The sequence below is a fragment of the Mandrillus leucophaeus genome, unplaced genomic scaffold, assembly GCF_000951045.1.
Source record: "Mandrillus leucophaeus isolate KB7577 unplaced genomic scaffold, Mleu.le_1.0 Scaffold216, whole genome shotgun sequence".
Lineage (NCBI taxonomy): Eukaryota > Metazoa > Chordata > Mammalia > Primates > Cercopithecidae > Mandrillus > Mandrillus leucophaeus.
The window spans coordinates 374,159-391,284 of NW_012102210.1; the positions used below are offsets into that span (position 1 = coordinate 374,159).

At 49.2% G+C, this 17,126-nt stretch overlaps 1 protein-coding gene across 1 annotated transcript; it reads left to right on the top strand.

Moving 5' to 3' along the window:
- Positions 1–599: 599 nt before the first annotated feature.
- On the top strand, positions 600–10,962 carry NAGK (N-acetylglucosamine kinase). Its single transcript, XM_011980641.1, is given in 10 exon segments — positions 600–766; positions 2,567–2,651; positions 2,806–2,904; positions 3,744–3,885; positions 4,698–4,808; positions 5,540–5,652; positions 7,988–8,075; positions 8,876–8,973; positions 9,854–9,932; positions 10,639–10,962. Coding segments are annotated over 10 exon segments (1,173 nt in total). The 3' UTR covers positions 10,830–10,962.
- The last annotated feature ends 6,164 nt before the right edge of the window (positions 10,963–17,126 follow it).

The following is a 17,126-nucleotide window of genomic DNA, read 5'->3' on the forward strand; positions in this document are numbered from 1 at the left end:
CAGTTCCCCCAGTAGCCTATGTCCCTGCAAACATCCTCCACAAGAAGTAAACTGGGTGGGTAGTAAGAGGTGAAGGCTCCCTCCTCAGGGCTGCCGGGACCGCCTGGAGGGCTTGTCTCTGTTTAGTTCCCAATTCCTCCCGGATCCCTACATTCACACGAGCGCAGGGCAACAATCTGAGCGTGTGTTCGTGTGTGCCGTGTGACTCGCCATCGCGTGGCAGATGTTCGGTTAAACACTACAGTAATTTATGTAACAGGCTTATGAGCGCAGGTCCCTGAGCCCACAGCTTCGCCGGGGTCTGGTCGAGCGTGCGTCACAATCTACGCGGCCAAGAGCAATGCGCACGCGCAATATAACGCGGGGCTGCCAGCAACTTCCGGGCGCTAAGGGGCAGGCAGGGCAGTGACGTGTCCTAAGAGTCCGACGGACCTAGATACCCCTCCTTGGTTCCTCCTCTTGGGATTAGTGTCCATCTCTAGAAGCAGGATCCAGGAGGACGGGAGGGGCCGCTGCGGACCGCAGTCGCGCGACCCGGGGGAGACGCCAGCCTGAGGAACTCAGCGATCCACAACTCCTACCGGCGCCCCGCCTCGCCCATGCGCACGCGCACTGGGCGGTAGCTGGCTGCGCGGGAGCTTTCGGGACACTGGGCGGTGCCCAGCCAGCTGGAGGGAGGGAGGCGTCAGGCAGGGAGGGAAGCAAACGGCGGGACCAGCGGCGACGGTAGCAGCAGCATGGCCGCGATCTATGGGGGTATAGAGGGGTGAGTGCGGCCCGGCTGAGGGAGCCTGGGCCCGAGGGTGGGGCGGAAGGCCGTGGCCAGGCTGGCAAGCTGGTGGCCTTGAGCCACGGCGTCCGGGCACTTTGGTCGGCGGGACCTTGCGGAGAAGAGGTGTGTGCACGCGCAGGGGCGCCCTGCAGCGCGCGGCGGTATGCCTTACGGGTACTCTGCGTGTGCAATAGCCACACCCCGGGTGGGGGATCCTTTGTGTTTCTTGGCGGAACCACGCCCCTTTCTCCCACGAAACACCCACTCAGCTGTCTTCAGCTGGGGAAGCAGCGCCTTTTTCCTATTCCTGACCTCGGACAGAGTTTTGCAGAACAGGTGTCAGGTGTGAAATTGCTGAGCGGGGGCAGGGTGGGGAGTGGGAGTGGGGGTGGGGAAAAGCGGGACAGAGATCTTGGTTGGAGGTTATCCGGGAGCTGGAGCAGCTGTGAGCCAGAGTGCTAGGTTGTCCTGATGTCTGAAAAACGCTCCATCCCTGTTGGCCTGCCATGCTGCTTTCACTAGATTGCATTTTTCTGCTCAGAAGCTTGTTTACTGAACTTTTTGTAATAGTTCTGCCCCTGGGTATGACTATGGGCAAGATATTTACCCTCTCTGGGCTACATATGTGCAAAGTGAGGATAGGGATAAATAAGATCGCTACGTCCCTGTCAGTGGCAACAGTCTGTGAATCTGAGTGTGTCAAATCAGGGAATAATGGGGGTGGCTGTCCTCTCAGCCAGAGCACTGTACTTTCGAATCTGTGATTGTTTTCACTTTTCTAGCAGCCACACCCCACTGCTGATTCACAGACTCCACAGTCTTTTCCCATGAATTATTAGGAATGGTCTTTCCCATCCTGGATCTGTAGCACTTAAAAACAAAACAAAACAAAACAAAACAAACAGTATAGAAGTCTGCATTTGTCCTTGTTATAGTCATCTGTAAGATATGACCCGTTTCTTCCAGTTCGTCAAGACATTCTTTTGGATGTTGAATCTGCCAACTCATGTATTAACTACCCCCTTGAAATTTCATGTCCTCTTCGAGTTTGATGAGCGGTCTTCAGTGTCCTCTTCTTCCATTCCTAAAAGTAATGATCAATAAGGAAACATATATCCCACCACCACAGATCTCCCTGTGAACTATCGTGACCCTCCAGTAATCAACATTTGAAGGTTTACTTGCTTAAGTATGTATGAACTCACCCTGTCATGTGGTCAGCATTTCTCGCAAAGGTGTCTTAAAGACACCTGGATCTTGAAAGGCAGTCTTTAGCTATTGTGAAGGAAGCAGAGAGATGTGCCATTTTTCTTAGGAGTGTTTGCTGAGCATTGCCCGTGCCAGCTCCTGTGCTAGTGCTGAGAGGGTAAGTGATCAGGAGCTTGACCCAGTGGAACTTGAAGTCTAGTAAGAGGTGGACACAAAGCCTCTGAACACACTCTTCATACAGAGGAGTCCTTAATAACTTTAGAGGCACTGTGAAGGTTTGACTAATGGAGACTTAACTAATTCGTGGGGGTGGGCCACACCTCAGGAAAGGTTTCAAGGACTAGGTGAAGTATAAGTAGAGTTTTGCAGGATAAGGACATCCCTAAGGGAAGAGGAGTGAGAATTATGTTTCAGTTAAAGAGCACGCAAACACTGAACCATAGAGGCGGGTTTGGGAGTGGTGATTGAGTTTGTTGAAACTGTATCTTCCATCACACTGGGCTCTGCCAGTGTGGACAGCACAAGCTTAGTTCTCTCTGTGAGTTTTTTTCTGAGCAAGACCAAGTGCCCTCTTGTGTTCTGTAGGGGAGGCACACGGTCCAAGGTCCTTTTAGTCTCGGAGGATGGGAAGATCCTGGCAGAAGCAGATGGACTGAGCACAAACCACTGGGTAAAAACCATACTGAGGGGATCAGAGGGCTTGGTTCTGATTTTATTCTCTGTAATTCCTGTTGAGGTGGTGGCTGGGGCTCATAGAGCAGCCTGTAGGGGCAACGTAGCTTCTGTAAGCCTTTGTAACTCCTTCTTCCCTTGATTGGGGCCAGCTGATCGGGACAGACAAGTGTGTGGAGAGGATCAATGAGATGGTGAACAGGGCCAAACGGAAAGCAGGGTTGGATCCTCTGGTACCGCTGCGAAGCTTGGTGAGTCTGGGGTGGAGCCGGGGAATTCAGCCATCAGTGACACTGAGACAGCTAGCAAGTTTGAACTGGATGAGTTTGATGACTGTAGAGGGAAGGACCTCCAAGACTTAGTCCCTGGTGTCGAAACCGTCATAATCTCACCCAGTCTCATGGCTTCAGTTGCCACCTACAAACTACAAGTGTGTTGGAAGAGCACAGGCTTTGGAGAGCTGCCAAGACCTTGGTTTGAATCCCAGCTTTGCTGCTCAGTATCTGAGTAACCATGTGTAGGTTACTTACCTTCTCTAAGCCTCAGTTTCCTCATTTGGAAAATGTGGATAGTAGCTACCTCAGAGTTGTTGGGAAGATAAAATGACATGATACATTGCAAAGCGGTTAGTATAGAGCCTGACCTGTAAGCACTCATTAAATGTTAGCTATTATTACTCCTGCTTCAAATCTTTCTCCCAAGTTGCAGTAGCTCCAGCCACTCCCTGGACATACATGTGGGATGTTCTGCAGCCATGGGCAAACCCCATGTGTTCCAAACCAAACTTACCTCTCCATCGCCCCTCACCTTGCCCCGCTGCCTGCTCTTTCTGTTAAGAGCACTACTGCCCTCCCAAGCTCCAAAGCTGGCATTGTGGAATCCATCTTTCTTCTGTCCATCCCCAGTCCAGGTTGTTCTTATAACCACAGCCTTCTGAGGGTTCATTGTGTGGGGTGAAAGGAGGACGGGCTGGGTGAGCAGCGAATGGCCAGATGGGGAGAACAGGAATCAGGCATCAGGACGGGGAGGGGGTTGAGAAAAGAGCTGGGGCTGGGGCTCTGCACACTCGTTCACCTCCCACGTGGCCTAGGGCCTATCTCTGAGCGGTGGGGATCAGGAGGACGCGGGGAGGATCCTGATCGAGGAGCTGAGGGACCGATTTCCCTACCTGAGTGAAAGCTACTTAATCACCACCGATGCCGCCGGCTCCATCGCCACAGCTACACCGGATGGTGAGGAAGTGGAGGGAGGGGTGAGAGTGAGAACTGGTTTTTTTGGGAAAGCCCCCTAGATACAGCTGACAAAACTTGTTCTGCAAATATCCAGAAGGCAGCCTCTCTTATGTTCCCCTCGACTCCTTCAGTAGTTTAAGTCTCTGCCAGAGCAAGGACCAGGCAGCAGGAGGGAGGGCAAGAAAGGTCTCTTGATGGGAATCAAGGAGTGGAGTCAAACATAACTCCCCTGCAGATGAGGGAACCCCTGGGGGCGGTGTGGTGAGGAAGGCAGACTGTGAAAGCTGTCAGTGCTGAGGAGGAAGTGGGGTGGCCCGTGATAGTGTAAAGAGTGTTGGTGTCATGGGATTGGTGTTTGAATCCCAGTTCCTGTTTTGCCTGCTATACCATGTTGATGACGTTCCAAAACTCTCTTGAGTTTCCGTTTCCTCATCTATAAAATAGAGGTAGTTGTATTCATAAGATGGTTTAGGGTATGAGTGAATATCACTGAGAACAGGTCTAGCACAATCTCAGTAAAGCAAGTAGAGTCACTGGAAAACCGGCTGGGCAAGAAGCCGCATTCCCTCTAAGAGGTGCAGGCTTGCATTTCTCTTTGTCCCCCTAGACAAGGGCATTATGGGATTGGAGTTTTTCTAAGATCCAGGCCCTCACCCTCAGGCAGGAAACTAGCTGGGCCCTGTTTTCTCCTCTACAGGACTGGGTGGTGATCGCTTGCCTGGGGCTAGTTTCTGTCCTGTCTTTCCACAGCAGCAAGCTGTTGCTCTGTGCTAGGCCTTGGCCGCACCGAGCCTCCTATTCCCTTTCCCCAGGTGGAGTTGTGCTCATAGCTGGAACAGGCTCCAACTGCAGGCTTATCAACCCTGATGGCTCTGAGAGTGGCTGCGGTGGCTGGGGCCATATGATGGGTGATGAGGGTTCAGGTGAGCTCACTGACTGGCCCAGCTCCTGGTCCTGGATCTGCCCCTTCCTTCATTCCCTGTCTTTCTCTCCCTACCCTTGGCTCACGGAGCCCTTGGGGCTTCCTGGGGACAACTCCTGAACCGGCCATTCCATGTGCAGGATCATGACCGAGATCATAGAGGTGCAAAGGCTGGACTAGCTGCTGACCCTGCTCTCCAGCAGTGACTTGCACCCAGGACTCAGATTCATCCCTCAGCACAGGGGCCTGCCTGTGCTGACTTGCTGTCCTTAGGGAGGAGTTGAAACTGAGGGTAAGGCCATAGATGTCAGGAGATGGCATACCAGTCTGCTAGGGGAAAGGGTGTAGAAGCCCTTCCCACCATCACCGCTCTCCAAGTAGCATGTGTATATTTTCACAGGGGCCCTTGAGGTCCAGTTCATGGCAGTGACTCCAGTGGTATTTGTGACAACAGACTGACCTTGTCTTATCCTTGGGTAGCAGCTGGTGTGACACAGCCTCACCTATTCTGTCTTCCCCCTCCAACTTTCTCTTATCTTGGTCAGTCAGGTACCATTTGATTAGAGACCTCCCCACCGCCCTCTCCCACCCCCTGCCACCCCTGGCTGGGAATCAGGAAACCTAATCTGTATAAAACTCAAGCAGATCACTAACCTGTCTGGATCTGAGTTTCCTTCCTCATGAGCTCAGGGTGACTGCTCCCATCTTCTTAGCCCTCTCTGCTCCCTGCAGCCTACTGGATCGCACACCAAGCGGTGAAAATAGTGTTTGACTCCATCGACAACCTAGAGGCGGCTCCTCATGATATCGGCTCCATCAAACAGGCCATGTTCAACTATTTCCAGGTACTCCTCGTGCTCCCAGGAAGCATGCACACCTGGGGTAGGGCAGTGAATCACTCCAAGTAAGAGTGGATGCAGAGGAGGGCCTGGGCGGGTGGGCAGGAAATAGGATGAGCTGTGGGTCTGAGTTGCAGGGTGAAGTCGTAGGTGAGGATGGTGCATTCTAGGAGGTGCATTCTAGGACAGGGTGGTGCATTCTAGAAGGTGCATTCTAGGACAGGGTGGTGCATTCTAGGAGGTGCATTCTAGGACAGGGTGGTGCATTCTAGGAGGGTGTCAGTCATGAGGAAGGGGTGGTTTGGGGACAAGTGATTAGGCAGACTTCATTATTGGGCAGCTAGAATCTGCTGGGAAGTGAAAGCAGATGGCGTTCTAGGCTAGAATGAAAAGTTCAGGGTGAGGTCGGAGGGCAGAGACAGCAGGTAGAGTATGAACGCATGCACTGGGCTGTGAGCTGCTTCTGGCCTGGAAGGGTCAAGAGAGCCCCTGAAGAGGTGGACAGGGAGAGTTCTAGGGGAGATGCATCTTCCTCCCCAGGGCACTGGGGATTGACTCCTCCTTGTTTGTGCCGTGTTCTTTTGTGGTAAGTTAGGAAACACCTGCCTTTAGCAGAACCAGAAGTAAAAGGCGGGAGAGAAGGTGAAAGGGAGAGGACAAGGTTGTTGAGTTTATTTGGTAGTTACCTATGAGGCCCAGTTAGTCTTCCTCTCCAGCCATTTAGGTGGGCTGGGGCTGGGGCTGGGACCAGGACCAAGGAAGGAAAATAGAGATGCTGGGAAGTAGGGCCTAGATTATCAGGGCTGAGGGATTGATGATGAAAGAGGAGCCCCGGCTAGGCCAAGGTGAGGAATAGGAGGGGACCAGGCAGAGAAATCACTTGATGAGCAGTTGTCATAGGAGGTGCAGTTAGTAACTGTTAAGCTATCCCAACTCAGTCAATTGGTTCCAAACTCTACTGATAGGTCTGCTGCTCCCTCTTCTATCCTTTAGTCATTCTTATAGGGTTGTTACAAAGATCAAATGAGATAGTATATAACATGCTTACTACATTGCTGTAGGTGCTCAAGTTTTACCACCCACTCCCTCAGACATTTACTTAAAGTGTATTCTGGGCCGGGCACGGTGGCTCATGCCTGTAATCCCAGCACTTTGGGAGGCCGAGGCGGGCCGATCACAAGGTCAGGAGATCGAGACCATTCTGGCTAATTCGGTGAAACCCTGTCTCTACTAAAAATACAAAAAATTAGCCAGGCGTGGTGGCAGGCGCCTGTAGTCCCAGCTACTCAGGAGGCTAAGGCAGGAGAATGGCGTGAACCCGGAAGGCAGAGCTTGCAGTGAGCTGAGATCGTGCCACTGCACTTCAGCCTGGGCGACAGAGCGAGACTCTGTCTCAAAAAAAAAAAAAAATGTATTTTGGGGGACGAGTACGGTGGCTCACACCTGTAATCCCAGCACTTTGAGAGGCCAAGGTGGGCGGATCACTTGAGGTCAGGTGTTCAAGACCAGCCTGGCCAACATGGTGAAACCCCATCTGTACTAAAAATACAAAAATTAGCTGGATGTGGTGGCGGGCACCTGTAATCTCAGCTACTCAGGAGACTGAGGCAGCGAATTGTTTGAACCTGGGAGGCGGAGGTTGCAGTGAGCTGAGATTCGTACCACTGTACTCCAGCTTGGGCGACAGAGGGAGACTGTCTCAAAAAAAAAAAAAAAAAAAGGATTCTGGGGAATTGTTGGTTCCTCAGGACCTTAGAGGTGTCAAAGATGTGTAAGTTTGTTGGGATTGGAAGGACCTGCCTTCTGTGGTCAAATAAGTTTTGGGAGAAACAAATTGATTTCTTGATTGCAGGACTTCTCAGAGCCTTTAATTTGCTAATGTGCATTGTGACTCCCCAAGGGAGAGTTACAATATGCAATATTCCTTAGATTCCTTTGACCAAAGAAATCTTTTCAAGAACATCCCAACCCAGCTACTCAGGAGGCTGACGTGGGAGGATTGCTTAAGGCCAGCCTAGGTAACAGCAAGACCTTGTCTCTAAAAAGGAAAAAAAAAATTACAAAAAAAAGAACAGCTCAAGAAACTACAAGAAACACTTTGGTGAACACAATTCTGTTCTATGTGCTGCCTTCAAACTAATCTATAAGAAAAATGAAGTCCATGTTAGAGAAAACAAATAACTTTTCTCAAATGAGAAATCTCAAATCCTTGTACTTTGGAGTTAAAAAAAAATTATTCTAGCTTTTCCAACAGTAGAGACATTAAGAAGGCCAGCTTTGGTGGGCAGATTTGGATTTTCTTTTGCTTCTGATGACTCTCTTGTGCCCTTTCTCCTCTCAGGTGCCAGATCGGCTAGGAATACTCACTCACCTGTATAGGGACTTTGATAAATGCAGGTTTGCTGGGTTTTGCCGGAAAATTGCAGAAGGTACTGGAGGTGGGGTGGGTTTTATGTGGCTTTGTTCTTCAAAGATCCCCAATTGGGAGATTGAATGGGGTTCAGACAGGACTGGACAACAATTTTCCTCTCACCGAGTGACCTCAGTTCTCTGCTACCACTGGCCTTGGTGCTGGTGGGCCTTGGGGTGGAGGCAGAAGGGCATGTGGGTTGTGTTGACAGTTTTGTATTACCTGTGTTTTTCTCTTTAATAGCTGTCATGGCTTGTGTAGGCTGTATGCCTGTTTCTGAGGAATTTATGAAGCAGTTGTCCTTTGGACAAATCTATAACTTTTTTTTCCTGCCAATTATACTCAAAGAACTAGGGTATTATAGAGATGTTAGGCATATTTTGTTCGGTGTCAGGAGATGCTGAACAGAGGGCTTGTATATCTGTACATTGCTCTTTCTCCACTGTAAGGTTCGTCCTGCCTTAATTTGGGTTCCTGCAGCCTCAGGGCATTCTAGGGCTCTCTTCGATCCTGCTGGACTGAGTCCCCTCTAGAAAAGAGCCAGGAACAGGCTAACCAACAACAGATTGTTAGAAGTGGGTGGAGGGCACTGACAGGAGTCCCATCCAGCTGTTCATCTAGGGTCCTGGGTCCCCAGAGCTGTTTGTCAGTGGAGACTTGCTTCTCCACCTGCCACGAGGCAGGCATCCATCCTGCAGTAGAGTCCTGCTAGCTCAGGGTGCTCCCATGGTGGCTGCCTTGCAACAGAGAGAGAATAGCCCAGGAATGGCAGCTCCCTCATTTCTCACCAGTTCCGTTCTTCCATCCTCCCTACCCCAGGTGCTCAGCAGGGAGACCCCCTTTCCCGCTATATCTTCAGGAAGGCTGGGGAGATGCTGGGCAGACACATCGTAGCAGTGTTGCCCGAGATTGACCCGGTAAGTTGAGGTGGGAGTGAAGGTGGGGAGCTGCTGGGCGAGGGGTGGTCCTTTCCCACTGGGGATGGGACTATCCCATCAAACCCTGTGTAAATTGGATACTATTTTAAATGAACTTAGGGTCTGAGAAACATTCTGCAGAATGTCTGTAACAAAAAAGTTCTTTGGTCAAATGCCCACCTCTGTAATTGACCTGTAATCTGTATTTATATATAGTGTATTGGTTTAATGTGTGTGTGTGTGTGCTGTCCCCTTTCTTTTTTTTTTTTTTATTTTATTGTTTATTTTTTTGAGACACAGTCTCACTCTTGTCAGCCAGGCTGGAGTGCAGTAGCGCGATCTTGGCTCACTGCAGCCTCTGCCTCCCACTCCATCTCCCAGGTTCAAGTGTTTCTCGTGCCTCAGCCTCCCCAGTAGCTGGGATTACAGGCGCGCATCACAACGCCCAGCTAATTTTTGTATTTTTAGTAGAGACAGGGTTTTGCCATGTTGGCCAGGTAGGTCTTGAACTCCTGACCGCAAGTGATCCACCCACCTTGGCCTCCCAAAGTGCCAGGATTACAGGCATGAGCCACTGTGCCCAGCCTGTCCCCTTTTTTTCAGTTCATTTCAGTTCAGTCATGTTTCTGTTAATTTCCCTCACTTCTCTCTTTCCTTCCTCTCTATTGTTGCTCAACGCTTTTTCCTTCCTCTTCTCTCCTTGGCCTTTCTGAGTCTCTCCTATTTTCCTCCTTTTTTTTTCCCTTTCCTGAGTCTATCTTCTGTTTCTTGGCTTGAGGGTGAGTCACTGGGATAGGGTGGGTTGCTCATAGGAGACTCCCTGCTTCAGCACTGGAGAGGCTAGGTTGGCCCCCGTATCCATTTTCTGCTCTCCACCTAGGTCTTGTTCCAGGGCGAGATTGGACTCCCCATCCTTTGCGTGGGTTCCGTGTGGAAGAGCTGGGAGCTGCTGAAGGAAGGTGAGCCTGCGGGGAGGCTGGAAGGGCAAGAGCAGGGGACGGGGCTGGAAAGGAGGTGGCCCAGGAAAGTTGCTTGCCCCAGAGAGAACCTGCTTCCTGGACCCTGAGGCCTAGACAGGCCACTGATGCTCCCATCTAAGGCCCTCAACCTCACTCTGCCATTGAGCCCTTTAATGACGTCCCATCCACCTTCCTTGAACTCTTGAAAACATGTTGTGTTCCAAATGATTTATTGAATCACAGCCACTTTTTAAAAGTTAAAGACAGATCAAACTTAAAATTGGAGCACTGACTGGCACGTGATAACCTGTGGGGACATCCCTAGTCAACATAATTCTAGCCGGAAGAAAAGAGGCCTGGCTGCTTAGCCCTGGCAGCCTTATGCCAGGCAGTTGGATGGTTTCCAATGGACATTCTGAAGTAGCTCAAGGACTCCCATTCCTACCATGGAATTCCTGGCATTGGGTCCTTTGGAGCTGAGAGGAGGACAGGCCCCCTGTGCTACTGGCTCCAGTACCCACGATTTTTCAGGCTCCAATACCCAAGTACCCAGTGCACCCTGTGTGCTGGGGACTTGGCATGTAGGCCCCTCCAGCACCTCTACAGGAGTACCTCCGGGTCTGGGTGTCCTTGTCTCTCTTCCTTCCTGGCCCCCGTACAGGTTGCTGGTCTCCTCTTACCTCTGTCCTTGTGTTCTTCCCTCCAGGTTTTCTTTTGGCGCTGACCCAGGGCAGAGAGATCCAGGCTCAGAACTTCTTCTCCAGCTTCACCCTGATGAAGCTGAGGCACTCCTCCGCTCTGGGAGGGGCCAGCCTAGGGGCCAGGCACATCGGGCACCTCTTCCCCATGGACTATAGCGCCAATGCCATTGCCTTCTATTCCTACACCTTCTCCTAGGGGGCTGGTCCCTACTCCACCCACTCCAAGCTCAGTGGACACTGGGTCTGGAAGGAAGGAGTCTTTTGCTTCCTTTCTCCTTTTTACAAAAACAAACATAGAAGAAAATAAACGCACTTTATCCACTCCCCAATTGGACTGCATCATCAAACACACGTGCTGTGTACAACCTCAGTGCACCTGCCAGCAGATATCCCGGAGCCTAAGGAGTGGCTTTAGTCCAGGGTTTAAAGTCCCGCCCCCAGGTGCTCGGCCGGTGATCTGCATCCACTCAGCGTGCACTTGGGCAGATAATTTATCTGCGTGCTACCCTTCCCCCCACATTACCACACATATGCACTATGTGGCTGCCAGTTAATCTATGACCTGTTTTCTCCTGTCGTGTCAAGTGGGTAACGATTCCTGTGTGACCACAGTCACCAGAAACAAGTGTTCGCCATGCAGAACATCACAGAGAGTACCTTAGGCATATCACACCCTCTCCTGAGACTCCCAGCAGGATTTAGGGGGAAGGTACAATTCTAGACTGGGGGCATCGGAACCTCACTGGATTTAGTAATTGCAGGTAAGCAGGACGTTTTCCAGTTTTTCACATGAATGAGTTCTTGAAAGGTTATGAGGATGGCTGAGATCTCCAAGAAGACCAACTAGGCACCACTCACCTAGGTGGCCGACCTATTCCTGGCTGCTACTAGCCTGGCTCTGCTTACAGCCGACACTTTCTGTGTTGTGTGGCCCTGGGAATGAGGAGCATCAGTGAAGAGCAGACATGATTCCTGTCCTCTGGATATCACAGTTGGACCGGTGAAGACAAACCTGAAGCTTCTGTTCCACTGCCTGTGCTGCTCGGTGAAGACTATGGACAGGAGTCTTGATCCACAATAGCTGCTTCTCCGGGTGTTTTATGAGGAGGCATGTGGATCATGTCCTGCACATCAGTTCTCCAACGTGCAGACATCAGTTATTCTAGAGTTTGTTTTAAAATCGGGTTTCTGTCTACTCCCTTCCCCTGCCCTGAGCTATCTGATGATAATAGGTTAAGGATGGGATGGGGAATTTTCATTTCTATTCTACTAAACAGCTTGAGAAATTTCTGCTGCAGAGGTCCAGCATCTGCACTTGAGGGAGTTCTATGCTACAGCTGGTGAGTTCTGGTTAGGCCCTCTAAGACGCCTTGAACACTACCTTGTTGCCCAAGTCAGATCTTTCTTTCACAATGTAGCATTCATGTGGAACAGAATGGTAACAGCTCTCCTTCCATCAGCTCTAGCCCAATGCTGCAAGCTGGAGCTTTGAGCAATAGGAACTCCAGCCAGGTTCCTTCTGAAAGAACAGCCGGCCATCTTCACATTCAGCTATGACCAAATCACTGTGGTCTAGCACCCAGCAAGTCTCCAGTCCAGCACCTGGTAAAAAGCTTGCAGAGAGAGCAAGGACACAGCAGAGGCATCTTTGCTATAACCCACAGTCTTGATAAAACTGTTGGGTTATTAATAATGAGTGGTGAGCTTTGGAGATTTTTAAAAATATGCTCTCAGGATGAGGATCAAACAGCATTTCGGTGAAAAGAGTTTATAACTACTGAGAGCGACATGTTTTTCAGAATATGGCCCTCACTTTTCCTTAGATTGTCTAGACTGCAATTCCAATTGGACAGTGGAGGTTTTAGTGGAGGAGCACATCTTGATTTTTTTAGTCCCAGCATGTAAGTGTTGAAAAAATGCTGAAAAAAGGCAGTATTAACGTGCATATGGTCAGATGTGTTCCTAGTTCCTGTCACATTTAGGAGATGTGATGAAGTCGCTTGCTCCCCGGTTATTAAGGCTCTATTAGACAGGCTTCAGTGCAGAAAATCACAAGTGATTCTTATTTTTTTATTTTTTGAGACGGAGTCTCGCTCTGTCACCCAGGCTGGAGTGCAGTGGCGCAATCTGGGCTCACTGCAAGCTCTGCCTCCCAGGTTCACGCCATTCTCCTGCCTCAGCCTCCCGAGTAGCTGGAACTACAGGTAACCACCACCACGCCTGGCTACTTTTTTGTATTTTCAGTAGAGACGGGGTTTCACCATGTTAACCAGGATGGTCTCAATCTCCTGACCTCGTGATCCACCCTTCTCGGCCTCCCAAAGTGCTGGGATTACAGGCGTGAGCCACCACGCCCGGCCAACCACAAGTGATTTTTAAAACTTTATTTTAGAAGTGGGGTCTTACTCTTGCCTAGGCTAGAGTGCAGTGGCACTATCATAGCTCACTGCAGCATTGAATTCCTGAGCTCAAGCGTTCCTCCCACCTCAGCCTTCCAAGTAGCTGGGACTACAGGCATGTACCACCACACCTGGCTAATTCTGTCATTTTTTTGTAGAGGCAGGTCTTGCTGTGTTGCCCAGGCTGGTCTCGAACTCCTGGCTTCAAGCAGTCCTGCTGTCTTGGGCTCCCAAAGTGCTGGAATTATAGGTGTGAGCCACCATGCCCCAGCCCATAAGTGATTTTTGCTGAGTTTTTCCCCCTTTATTTTTGAGACAGAGTCTCACTCTGTTGCCCAGGCTGGAGTGTGGTGGTGTGATCTCAGCTCACTGTGACCTCTGCCTCCCAGGTTCAAGTGATTCTCCTGCCTCAGCCTCCCGAGTAGCTGGAATTACAGGCGTGCACCACCGTGCCCTGCTAATTTTTGGTATTTTTTAGTAGAGATGGGGTTTTGCCATGTTGGCCAGGCTGGTCTCAAACTCCTGACCTCAGGTGATCTGCTCGCCTTGGCCTTGCAAAGTGCTGGGATTACAAGCGTGAGCCACTGCGCCCGGCCTTCTCCCCCTTTAATTTTAAACTTATAGTGTCCCCCAACAAGCTCTCAGGAGCAATTGATGGGATTCTTTTATTACCAAGGCATTATGAGATGTATACATTCCCCATCTGAGCCTGTAACAGCCCTGTGATGAGACGAAAGCTTGGAACAAGCATTGGAATGAGGCTAGCACTACCTTGTCTTCCTGTGTGATCTCAGGGATACTACAGTTTCATTTGTCCCTTTCATTCAGCAAACATTTATTGAATGTCTTGTAGGTGTGATGAGTACTTTAAGCATTAAAAGTAAGTACACCAAGGCCTGGTGTGGTGGCTCATGCCTGTAATCCCAGCACTTTGGAAGGCTGAGGCGGGTGGATCACAAGGTCAAGACATGGAGACCATCCTGGCCCACATGGTGAAATTCCGTCTCTACTAAAAATACAAAAATTAGCTAGGCGTGGTGATGCGCGCCTGTAGTCCCAGCAACTCAGGAGGCTGAGGCAGGAGAATGGCGTGAACCCGGGAGGTGGAGGTTGCAGTGAGCCGAGATCGCACCACTGCACTCCAACCTGGTGACAGAGGGAGACTCCATCTCAAAAAAAAAAAAAAAAAACCAAGTACATCAGGCCGGGCACAGTGGCTCACGCCTGTAATCCCAGCACTTTGGGAGGCCGAGGTGGGTGGATCGCTTGAGGTCAGGAGTTCAAGATGAGCCTGACCAGTATGGTGAAACCCCGTCTCTACTAAAAATACAAAAATTAGGCGGGAATGGTAGCAGGTGAAGAATGAGAATGGCTTGAATCCAGGAGGCAGAGGTTGCAGTGAGCCGAGATCACGCCATTGCACTCCAGCCTGGGCAACAGAACAAGACTCCACATCTCAAAAAAAAAAAAAAAGAATATACCATCCACCTCTTCAAGGAAGTTACATTCTAATAAACCCTATATATACAAAACTACATACAACTATAGTATTTTAAAATGCTGTAAATAGGCAAGTCAGCTCAGGATCCACCAAACCTTGCCCCCTGTCCCGCCCCCTGCCTTCCGCCACCGGTCCTGACCTTCCATTTTTAGGAAGGAGGCAAAGAAATGATAGGGCTCAGAACAAAACCCATGGGCATTGGGTTGGTCCCATATCGTTTTTACCATATGATAAAGCCCCTCAAGAAATCACTGGGAGATTTGAACGAGGTTTCAGTTTAAACAATTAGGCATTGCCAAACCATAATCACAACAGCAGGGACTGTGGCTGCCTGGTAACCCCCGTAGCCCCGTCCCTAAGACAATGCTTGACATGTAGCAGGCTCTCAAACTTGTTCAATAGTTGAAAGGCAGATAGGGAATACTTGTTTTCTAGGGAGGTGGTCAGTTTTGCCCAGAAACAGGAAAACAAATGTCTAGTTTCCCTTCTAGCCCAAAGATGTCACTGACTCTTTGTTCAAAGTTGTACATATCATTGTGACTATGGGCAACCATGTATTAAGTGCCTATTATGTGTCAGGCAGTATTTTAAAATTCTGTCATCATAGTTCCAGGGGAGAGGTGTTGCACCTTTACAAATAAAGAGGTTATTTGTAAATAAAGTTCAGGCCAATGGCACAAAGTACCGAAGGTGGGATTCACTTGGGTCTATCACTTCCAAGCCCATGGTTTCTGCTTTGTAACCCTATTTGTAAAGAAAACCACAACTAAGATTATGACCCATCCTGACACAAGAAGTTTCACACATATACACTACACACACCGCCCCCGCCCCAGTATGATGGCACAGTGACCCAACCTCATGTAGAAGGGTACCACTGCCAGCAAATGCATTTAACTTTTACTGAGATTCTCAACAGCTGCCTTTTGTTTTGTATAGCAAATTTTTTACAAGGTAATTTTTTTCCATTTTTGATATTTTTGTGAAAATTATTTTCTTAAGTTTTAAAGCCCTGTCCCTCCCCCAAAGAAGGATTAATAACTACCAAGTAATGATTAGGAAAAAAAACAAAAGCAAAAACAGCTTTTAAACACTTGTGAAACAAGGGTAAGTGTCCAAAGTCAAGACCTTCTGGGCCCAGTGGAGGTGCTGGGCTGCCCCGGGACACCATCACTACCTCACCATCTACAATATCCTCAAGAGCTGAGCAGCCCTGCACAGACCCTGGGGGGCTTCCTGTTCCACAAGTTCCACTCCCTTTTCCTCTCCATCTTTGCTGTTGGGCCTCCCCTCCAAATCTGCCTAACAAAGGCAGCATGATCTTTAGTACCTGTGCAGCTTTGTAAATGGAGACAGGATACTCTATTTCGAAAGCTGAGATTCCCTGTCCAGTCTGGGGGAGGAAAAAGTATCCAATGTAGCATGGATGGTTTCACTTTCTTGTCCACTCAGACACATGCTCATATTTATTACATGGATTTATCGGATGCTTCAAAAGTCCTGATGTGTAGTAGCACAAAAGTTCCTTGTAAAAAAAGAAGTTGCAAAATTGTAAAAATTTCTGCAGCAGTTCTGACGCCGGATGACAAAGCTCATTCTGATTAGTAGTTTTTTTTAACATGCACAGCAGCTTCCCCTATAAGTCCTATTCGGAGGATTCTGTTTAGACCACAGAAAGTTGGAATCCAAGTTTAAAAGGCTGTCTGCTGACAACATATGGTACATTATCAACAAAATTCTACTCAGCAATAAAAGGAACAAACTACCAAGACGTTATATGTCATGGACGAACCTCAAAAACATTAACTAAGTAAAAAAGCCAGACACGGCCCGGGCACAGTGGCTCACGTCTGTAATCCCAGCACTTTGAGAGGCTGAGGTGGGCAGATCACGTGAGGTCAGGTGTTCAAGACCACCCTGGCCAACATGGTGAAACCCTGTCTCTACTAAAATACAAAAATTAGCTGGGCATGATGGCTGGTGCCTGTAATCCCAGCTACTCAGGAGGCTGAGCCAGGATAATTGCTTGAACTGGGGAGATGGTGGTTGCAGTGAGCCGAGATCACGCCACTGCACTCCATCCTGGGCAACTGAGCGAGACTGTGTCTCAAAAAAAAAAGAAAAAAAAAAGCCAGACACAAGACCACATATTATATGATTTTATTGATTCGAAGTGTCCAGAAAAGGCAAATTTATATAGATAGAAAATAGATTGTTGGTTGCCTGGAACTGGGAGTAAGAACAGGATTAAAAAAGAGCATGAAGGATCTTATTGGGAGGAATAAAATTGTTCCAAAACTGAGTAATGGTTATGGCTACACCATCGAGGGAAGTTACTAAAATCACTGAATTGTACACTTAAAATGGGCGAGTTTTATGATATGTAACATATGCCTCGTTAAAGTTTTTTTTTGTTTTAAGTGACGCAGGAAAATAGGGTCTGGAGGCAGGGAACATAAGGCCGATTCACACTTCAGCTGTTACAGGAAAGATCCTCTCCATAGGGCACAGACCAAGTAAATGACTTTGTAACTTTACTTCATCCTCTCCATTTACATAGGGCTTACCCCAAGTAACCAGTGGAATCCTCTAG